The sequence below is a fragment of the Lolium perenne genome, chromosome 5 (genome assembly GCF_019359855.2).
Source record: "Lolium perenne isolate Kyuss_39 chromosome 5, Kyuss_2.0, whole genome shotgun sequence".
NCBI classification, from domain to species: domain Eukaryota; kingdom Viridiplantae; phylum Streptophyta; class Magnoliopsida; order Poales; family Poaceae; genus Lolium; species Lolium perenne.
In genome coordinates this window covers 74,100,900-74,110,853 of record NC_067248.2, presented here as the reverse complement: position 1 = coordinate 74,110,853, position 9,954 = coordinate 74,100,900, and the positions used below count along the sequence as shown (strand labels likewise).

General features: G+C 42.3%; 2 protein-coding genes across 2 annotated transcripts; one reads left to right on the top strand and one right to left on the bottom strand.

The window, feature by feature from the left end:
* Positions 1-1,106: 1,106 nt before the first annotated feature.
* On the top strand, positions 1,107-4,303 carry LOC127299468 (uncharacterized). The gene is made up of 4 exons (XM_051329436.2): positions 1,107-1,483; positions 2,134-2,362; positions 3,547-3,671; positions 3,757-4,303. The coding sequence occupies exons 1-4, from the start codon at positions 1,151-1,153 to the stop codon at positions 3,877-3,879; spliced, it is 810 nt and encodes a 269-aa protein (XP_051185396.1). The 5' UTR covers positions 1,107-1,150; the 3' UTR covers positions 3,880-4,303.
* A 115-nt stretch (positions 4,304-4,418) lies between these two features.
* On the bottom strand, positions 4,419-6,652 carry LOC127299469 (uncharacterized). Its single transcript, XM_051329437.2, has 3 exons — positions 6,239-6,652; positions 4,986-5,087; positions 4,419-4,896 (listed from the first exon to the last, which is right to left on the bottom strand). Exons 2-3 carry the CDS (start codon positions 5,043-5,045, stop codon positions 4,486-4,488), a joined length of 471 nt encoding a protein of 156 aa, XP_051185397.1. The 5' UTR covers positions 5,046-5,087; positions 6,239-6,652; the 3' UTR covers positions 4,419-4,485.
* Between the last annotated feature and the right edge of the window lie 3,302 nt (positions 6,653-9,954).

Sequence of the window (9,954 nt, the reverse complement as noted above, 5' to 3'; positions counted from 1 at the left end):
CATATGATCTCTTCGAGTTGGCTCATCTTGAACTTGCACTTCATTTCTTCATGTTGATGTCTTGAAGTAACTTGAGGGCTCACTTCATCTTCATCTTCAAGACATACTTGACACTTGATATCCTTCATCAATTTCTTCTTATTGCAACCTTGAAGCCAACATATGGTTCAAGCATTGCCTATGGACAACACCTACAAATATAACTCAATGCAAACATTAGTCCATAGGGATTGTCATTAATTACCAAACCACACATGGGGGCTCCATGCACTTTCAAGAGTGCCGTGTGAGGGGTTGCCGTGGTCGATATCGTGGTCGGGTGCCGGTGTCGAGGTAGCCGCACATGAAGCTGCAAGCGCATAGTGCGCGAGGAGAGTAACAAAGACGCGTCGAGGCAGTCGTCGAAGAGGGTGTCGATGCTGAAGTCGATGCAGTCGGAACCGTCGAGGACGAGGTGCTGTCCTAGTTTTGCCAGAACTAGGCGCACGTCGGGGACGAAGGTATACTCCGGTTTTGCCAGAACCGAGTACGCAAGACGAAGTCGACGACGCCGAGCAAGCGAGGCGCGCCGAGAACGAGGCTTCTCGGCAAAAGCTGGCACCGCGCACCGGCCGCCATGCTCCACCGTCAGATGCGCAAAGCAAGGACCGAGAGCTGGATACGGACGCATGCGGCAAAGGGGAAGAACGATGAAGAGGCAGACTCGTCGCACGCCCCAACGGACGACCAGTAGATTAGGGTTAAGTTTAAGTTTTATTTAGGTTTAAATTCAAGTAATTTTTAAAATTTAGTATGAATTTCGTATAAATTCCGGTTTTAGATGTGTTTCAATTTTATCGGGACTGGCGTATGTAGGGTAATGTTATGGGAGCAGCATCCCTAAATAGAGAATGCTCTGCTGGCGATCTCCATACAGCAATGCCAGCGCCCTGCCGGCGCCTATTTGAGGGGCCGCCGGTGGAGATGTAGGAGTATGGAGTTCAGGTTCACATCCTCCGCGTTTTGCCCTCCTTTCTTCTCTCCCAAGTCCCAATCTTTTGACCTCAAAATATAAATAATCGGTAACCAAACCCTCTAAACCCCGCAAAAGCATCGGACCGCCACAGAAAAAACCAAACCCGCCGCCGCCGCCGCCGCCGCCGCCGTCGCCATGGCCATCGCCGGAGCTCTCCACGCTGGCAGCCGCATCCTCCTACCCATCCGCAGAAGCCCCAGCTCCAGCGCCCCCTGGTCCCACGTCCGCGCCCACCTCCACTCCAGCAAGCCCTCTTCTGCCCCGCTCCCACCCACGCCGCCGCCGCCGCCGCCTTCCCCCGCCCTGTACTCGCGCTTCACCCCTGCCTTCGCCCCTACCACCAGGAGGAGCGGATCGATTGGGTCCGGGGTAGTCGCCTGGTACCTCGGCTCGATCGAGGCGCGGCCGGTGCTGACCAAGAGCATCACGGCAGCCGCCATCTTCACCGTCGCCGACCTCACCTCCCAGGTAGAATTGGGTTGTTGTATCACGGCGGCTTCCAAAGATCCGAGCTTAGGAAGCGCTATTTATTCTTTTGTGATCAAAACAAAGCACTGTCACGGTTTAGGAAGTTGCAATCTGCTTTACGCTTGAGGAATTGGATATGCTGTCCTCTTAACGTTCTTATCTAGCAGTATATATAATTACGGCCGTGAGAAACAAGGGCGTTGTTCTATCAGTGTCGCTGAAATGGATGGTCAGTTTTGTGGTATCTCTTACTGAAATGGTGCTATATTGTCATTAGCAATACAATGTGGTGAATTTCTAAGACGTAGTACTGCATTTTTAGTGTAGCAAATTTCTGGGAATGGTACCAACCGAATAAAATTGTTTGGAGTTGGTTCGAGTTCTCAACCGCTGAATAATGGGGATGGCAATCCTGTTAGGACTTGGAAATTGGGAAGTGGTGCGTTTGGGCGTAAGTGTACGCTGGTTTCTTTTTGGCAGGGAAACTGCTTTGCAGTATGGACTCTTGTAACTGATTGCATTTTTTTTTGCCGCTAAACTAGTCCAAAAGTTGCAATTGACCGCCGTAACTCTTGCTTTATTTTGTTTTCTTTTCTAGGAGGAATATCGCTTCTCATATGTTTTCTTTTGTTTTGCCCTTGCCTCTCCAGATGATCACGCTTTCTCCTGAGGAGTCACTCGATCTAACTAGGACCCTCCGCATGGCTAGTTATGGGATGCTGCTCTCAGGACCTAGCCTGCATTATTGGTTCAACTTTCTCTCTAAAGTAGTCCCCAAGAAGGATCTACTCAACACCTTCAAGAAGATGTTTCTAGGACAAGCAGTTTATGGGCCAATTATTAATTGTGTTTTCTTCTCGTATAATGCAGGACTACAAGGTATCATTCTCATATGCTTCTCTGTAAACATACTTTTATGGGTTCAAGTCTATTATGTACTGCCGTGTTTGTGTTAATTCACATGTGCACGCACAGACCACCCGTTTTGACTTGATTTCATGTTTACTTCATTTTGAAATTCCTTCGATGCCACCATATTGAAAATTGTTTCCCTATCAGTTCCAACTATGTTGCTTTATATGCTGACAACTACTCTATTTTGATAACTTAAAAAACAACTACATGCCATATAACCTGAGTACATGACAAAACCTCAATGGACAGTGGGTATGTAAACTGCACTTTGCGATCCTTAAAACATGGAAAGATCTGTATACCACCTGTTCAGTTTAATTGTAAAATTATGCCACTTCGAGGATTGTTAAGGCTGGGAATTTCTTTCTTGTAGTTACAGCTTGCTTTTTTGTTGTTTCATCAAAAATATAAGCTGGAGCTAAAATTTTCAAGTTAGACATGGATATTTTTACAGGCAAAAAGATGACAATACAAGATAGGCCAGTCAATTTGAATGCTCCTTGTTTATTTTTTCATATAATTATGTTTCCTTAACAATTTGTTCTATGGCTTCCAGCCGCGTCAAATAACTGTACTGATGCTGTTACATGACTGCAGTTTGTCCTTGCTATGGTGTCTATATGTATTATCTTGGTCTTTATTTATACATACTTTGTTTGACTAACAGACAACATAGAAACAAATAAAACCCAAAGGCTGGTAACTTTTTCTCTTGGCAAATTTCTTCACTTACAGTCTGATGTCGATATGTTGAGTTGTAGTATTTTGAGTTTCTAGCGGCATCCCAGCTACACATGCAAACACAAAACATCATATGTTTACGCTTTTACCAGTTTCCGAGATTCTTGTATGCATATGATTAAATGTCATTTCTTAATAGCTGGCCTTAATTCTTACTTCCTGATCTAGCCATTTAAAGTAAGCTCAGGTCGAGTTTATGATCTATGCTTCATGGATGACAATACAACCAATTTTAGGATACATGTAGTAAACATTTCTGCCCATTATGTACTGTAGAGCATGATGGGAGAAGCTATTTTCAGATAAGCGTGCATTGAGTATACCTTCAAACGAAAACCTTTCTTGTGCGACTTTTCTGGCAAGGACACTCATCTGTCCTCTAATTGCTTGTTTGGCATGATTCACAGGTGAGACCATACCAGAGATCATTGCAAGATTAAAGCGGGATATAATTCCAACCATCAAAAGTGGGCTCATATATTGGCCTTTTTGTGACTTCATCACTTTCAAGTTTATCCCTGTTCATTTACAGGTACCGTCACATTCCTGACATATTCATCCCATTTGAGCTGAAAAATTGTTTGACAGCAGTCTAAATTGTTGATTTGTTTTTTCAGCCGCTAGTAAGCAATTCTTTCTCATTTCTTTGGACCATCTACATAACATACATGGCCAGCTTGAAGAAACCAGAAATAGAGGGATCACAAGCTCATAGTAATATCCGAATGACTTCAGTTTGACTGAGTTTTTGCGAGTTATTTCTGGAAGGAATTCTTCATGGGCATCACCTGGAATTACAATGGGGCTGTCAATACAACTACTAGCCCACTTAAGCTCTCAGTATCCAACGACTAAAACAGAGATAAACTGTTTCCTAGGTGTATTTCGTTATCAGTAGGGTAGTATCCACCTGGCTTCTAGTTTGGATGATAGAATGTACTAGGCACTTCTTCTATCATTCCCAAGGCTTTTCATTTTGCACTCAGTTGTCTGTACCCAGTCATGCAATTGTTAGGTAAAGTTGTGCTTTTCCTTAAGATAAAGTTGACAGGACAAGGTTTATGCTTTACAATCTCTACATACAATGCAGCATTTGTTGGTGAATGCTTTTGTACATCTATGGCTCTCTTATATACGCAAGGAAGGAAATTACACATTTGATTCCATTTTTCTTCACGTTGGTGTTTTTTTAAATGTTTTTTTGCTGTATGTTTTTAGATGTACCTGATGACATTATATTGAGTTCAGTCCTCCAGTTGCAACGAATTAGTCTCTGATGTACACATAATAATGCATATGCTTTTGTGTAGACTTTCAAAACACTCAAGCGACACTTAGCTAAGCAATCAAGCCATTTTCAGACTTAAACATTGGTAGAGCCAAGGGGACTGCATGAGTTGATCATCATGCCTATTGCTCTCATTTTGAAAGCTCAAGTTTACACTGGAGTCTGGAAATTGCTGCCCTGACTCCGATTCAGCGGAAGTTGATGACGACAGTGTTGCTCCTGACTCCGAGTTGAATATAATCTCTTGCTTCGTCTTATCACTCCCAGTTGCTAGTGTCAGCTCCAGGTCGAAGTCTTCGATGAAAGGAGCTTTCTTCTTGTCTGAGTTAACGTCGTATTGCTGTTGATCTGTATCCAACCATGGTTTGGTTTGAGTATCCTTTCTTGCTTGAGCTGGGTTCATCTTAACAACCTGCATATCCTTCATCAGTTGCTTCTGGACCTTGTATACGCGGTGCAGCTCGTGAACCTGCTTCGACAAAGAACATATCGTTGAGCACTTTCCCCAATCAACAAGATGACACTGCATTTAACCAGATACTGTTGGTCTTGGTTTACCTGTTGTCTGAACGTGTGTTCTTGCCTCAGTATGGCCATCTTCATATGTTTCTTCTCCATGTCTCACCAACCCACACTAAGTATCCGCTTCGCCTGCCTCACCTGTTTCATCAGAGCCTGACAAATTAGTACCGAATGTTCTTCTTGCAACAATAGCAAGATACTGCATACATATTGCAATTATTGGAGCTTTGTTTATGTTCTGATTGCGTGTCTGCTTATTGTGAATTATCTCATATATTTTTCAGCCTGAGATGGTGACACTCGTATAGCTTCTGAATGATTGCATTTCTCTATAGCTCTATAGAAGTTTTCTTGTTCTCACATGGGAGTGTCCAGCTTTGCCATTTTGTCAATTAAGTTGCATTATTAGTTGTGCAGATGAGTATCCTATGCAAGCATAAATGCTGTGGTTGTGTGTGTGATGTAAACCTTACACATTAATCATTTGTCTGTATGTACACCGGCTTGCAACAAGGACTAACCGGGAGGACAGTAGATCTTCTTTTACAAGCCTTGTAAAAAATGTATTATTTTTATATCGTGGGTTACTCAGAGTTTTAAGGAACAAGGCAGATGACATGCGTGGTGTTCAGATTATAAAGGTAATAGCAACTTTACAGGCTTGTGAAACGATAGGACAAACTAAGATTACATCAGTTGGTGTTGTGATATATTCAGGCAGAATTTATCAAGCATGTTAAGTCGATCTTAAAGTTGGAATTTTCAACTTGCGCGCTTAAATAAGGCTCTTAATGTACTGGAATTGCGATAATATTTAGTTTCTGCTATTTGTACCATCTCCAAGTAACCAAACTATAACATAACCGATTGAACAGAAACCTATAAATTTACACCCTTAAACTATAGTAATGTCAGAATTGAAGAAAGTATGACAGAATTCTGCATCTGTTTCTCTTGTTCTGTATGCTGGCATGCCATTATGCATCCGGAGAGAAGCTACTAAACAGTACCAACGCAGAAGGCAGCTCTGGAAGGATCAGAGAGCTCTGACAGAACAAGAGGAAGGCCAGCTACAGTTTCTTGGCAAACAGAAGCATGACATTGCACTTTCTGAAGGTTGAGCGTCGGCTCCTACCTTTGCACATGGAATGGAATCACAAGAATTGAAGAACAGAAGGAATGAAGGACCATTCAAAGCATCGAGGTTCGCAAACTTTCAAGACAAGAATCACGAGAGACGAACGAACAAGCTAGGAGGAAGGAAATATGAGGAGACTTTGTGTGCTCACCTCTGGCAAGGATTCCTGTTCCTGAATTCTCCTGGACAAGGCAAGGCAGTCTGTGGCTATCTCCTTCTCCCACAAGAAGATCTCTCTTGCTAGCTACTTCTAGGCCAAGGTCCAATACTTTTTGGTTGTGTCAAGAAGCAACAGGTTGGCATGTATCAAATCTGGCGAGGCAGGAAGGGGAGGGAGGGGATTTAAGATTCTCTCCTGTCATTAGTTCTGCTGTCAAGGTGGGTCCTTGTGGGCGTGCCAAACAAATCCAAGCCACTTCGGCCAATGGAGTTCATGTATGATAAAGGAGGCCTCCCGAAGATGCTCCTATGTAGTGCCAAGAAAAGGATAGGACCAAGATAACAAGCCCCAGCTATTATATTCTCATTTCTCGCAGCACCAATAATCTTATGCCGCCCCCCCTCTCTGACGCCACATCACGCAAGATTTCCGTAGACGAATCCTTATGCTTAGGGCTCTGAGTGTGCGAGGATCTTGTTCATGTTATGACAAGTGTGGTTTCTTTAGTCTGAAGTTTATTCCAGTGTTTGTGTTCTCAGTGGGGCTGTGTAGCTTTCGTTGGTTTTAGAAAGTTATTTGTGGATCAGTACATCAGAAGGATCACCCAACAGACAGCCAGGCATGCCATGTTTAGATCTCATATACTCAGCATGTGCACTGGATTAAGATTGTCATAACCACTTGCCAGAACTCATTTATATAAAATTTTCATTACTGTCATCCAAAGTCAGAACATATACCCTAGCACCACATGAAAGAAAGAGAGTGTATAATAAAGGCCCCCAACTGATTGCAACAACAGAAGGAAATTAAAGAAGTAAAAAAATTCAGACGGTTTTACAAGGTTAACTACTTTCTTACAGCGAAGCGGCAAGTGAAGGGTTTATCAACCTGAACACAGGATCTTTTTTTACAGATCCAGCAATGAATCCTGACCAGATTCAGAATTGAAGTGTGGATCTTGTGTTGGCTCATAGTATGCTGCTCAAGATTGTGCAGTGTGATTGGATAGCGAGTTATGTGGAGTGGTTGGTAACAATAACATGTGCTGGTCCGGTCCCCCTCAGGATATGTGAGGCCTGCAATGCAAGCAAACTGTTCACTCCCGTTCCAAGGATTTTGACAAGTCAGGGCATGAAGATCCAACAAGTGCATGATTAGTTCCAGACACATGGTGTCAGCCCTGTCATTGTCCATCTAATTGCTACCCGATGCACGTCCCTGTCACCTCTCCCATAGGATTAGCTGGATTTGTTAGATGTCCGTAGACTTGTCCTCTCGGTTAGTAGAGGGATGATTTGTCGGGCGATTGTTTATGATTAGTATCTCGACCAAATTTAAGTGGATATTAATTTTTTTTGTGAAATTTCTTGAACTTTTGAGTATCAGATAAGACTACAGGAAAGAATATTTGACTCAAGTACTCATTGTCGGATATCTGAATAGTACAAGCTCCAGGGAGTGGTAAGTTTCATACCACATGTAGATTGGATGTAAGAGTGTGTTAGGTTCTGGAATCAAGTGAAATGAGGAACAATTCCAAGCCTAGAGCCAATTCCTATGTTTAGTTGTAGAGCAAAAATGAAACCAAGTGGTTTCTCAAAAGGGAATACACCCCTAATATCCGGAATGCATTGGTTCCACCGAATCGGTGGAATCTGGTGGAATCGCTTGCTACCCTTACCGAGTCGACCAAAAAAAAAAAGATTGGCAGATAGTGGGAATCAGGTGCGGCGGCTCTTGGGCGAGCAGGCGTGGGGAACCAAGGGAAGGGCGGCTCCTAGCAGGTGCCACGACACTAGGGAATTAGGCACGGTTTTGTGAAAAAAAATCAGTTATGCGCTTAAATCCCTGGAATGTTTAGCAACATATGGTGATATGTTTTGTTAATGAAATCCATGAAAGACTGTCATTTTTGTTCATTAGCCATACAATTGTTTGTTAGTATGTGTGTTGTCTTTAAAAAAATATATTTATGATACAACGCATGCATTGTAGATGTGCAATATGATGGATAAAAAGAAGAAAATGTAATGAATTGGATTATTTAGATGTTGCTGAAATTTTGATTAGCTTGGTGTCACTGTAGGAAATAAGCTCACCATTGCTATGAAAGAGCTAAGATGAACCCAATTCTAGACATTCATTTCATTTTTTAGGTACCAACTAACACAAAAAAAAGAATCATTTCATTGCATCTTTTTATCTCAACCGAACACGAGAATAAAATCGTCCCATTATAACGGAATGGAACTATGACATTTCATTCCACTTCATTCCATTACCAACACATCCTAACAGAAGACAATTTAAGTGCAATTTTATTTTGAAAATTGCTTACTAATTTTTGCAATCTATATCTCTTTTTGGCGAGAGAACAAATATTTTGCTAGCCAGCCAAACAAAATCTACTCGTCACTGTAGTATTGCTATAAAAAAAATGATAGAAACGTAATTGCAGCAGGCCCTCAAAATGGGCACACAACTGATCACGCGTGATGATGTTTTCTTGGATTAGACGGGTCGGAAGAAGACGACACAATTCCCCAAGTAAAACATTTTGTCTGGTCATCTCAACCCTACCCAACGCAACAATCACGTGATTTTGCTTTAGTAAGCAATTTTCTAAGACCGCGTCATGACACAAGATGCCATCTCATGGTCTCGCTCCCTGTTCTCGGCAAAAGAAAACAAAATCTCCAGATCTACCTATCTCCTAGCCAATAATGTTCGATTGCTTGCAAACAGTTGAGATTGCCACATGGGTCCACCGATGCACGCATGTGTCTGTGATTGTGTCTTGATCATATTCAATTTTAATGCGCAGCTTAGTCCCTGCTGATCTGATTTTGGAGGGATACAGCTTGCCTCCATGATTGGAAGTTTTTTCTTTTCATACTTGCTCCATTTTAAATTAAATGTCGCAACTTTTCATCAGATTTGGGACAGATACAGACATATTATAGTATGTAGGTTCGATTATGTTGGAAAAAAAAATGTGACACTTAACTTGGAGCAAATGGAGTATGAATAATGAAGGATAGCTAGTTTGTGTGACAAGTTAAAATGTGTATGAAACAGTAGCTAGTTTGTGTGGGATGCGGATTCACAATACTCCGTTGCAAAAACACCAGCTCTTTATCTCTCCGGCCAGGTTGTTTCAACACTAAGGTCTTGTTTATTTCTCTCGTATTTTCCCTTAGAAAGTTTGAGGATGAGAGTAGATTTGGTGTTCACCTAATCTCCTACCATCCCCTTAAATACTCTTTCAAAAAAAATCCTAGTTTAAGGTAGATTTTTTAATATAGGCAAAAAAGTAGAAATTTATGGGAATATTCAGAATTATCCCTTCTAAATTAGGAGAAGTAAATGGACTACCGGGGATTTTCTGGGATCTGGGATAATGCGCTCCGATCCCATAAAATATACTAGAAGTAAATAAGGCCTAACAGTTTAGCTTTCGAACTTTGTTGTTGCAGTTCAAAGACTTCTCAGTGGATAAAAGTGAACGAAGCTCGCTCGGTCGATGGTGCAGTAGTGGCAGCCCAAACCGGCTTGCCTCACGCGGATGCTGGCAGGTGTCAGAGAGGTAGTGGCAACACTCCTCGTCAACGTGGTGGGGGAGGCCGGTTGGGCGGCATGCAGTTTCTGGGACGACAACGACGATAGTAAGGGTATGAGTCTAACTATCGACATGACATGGACGA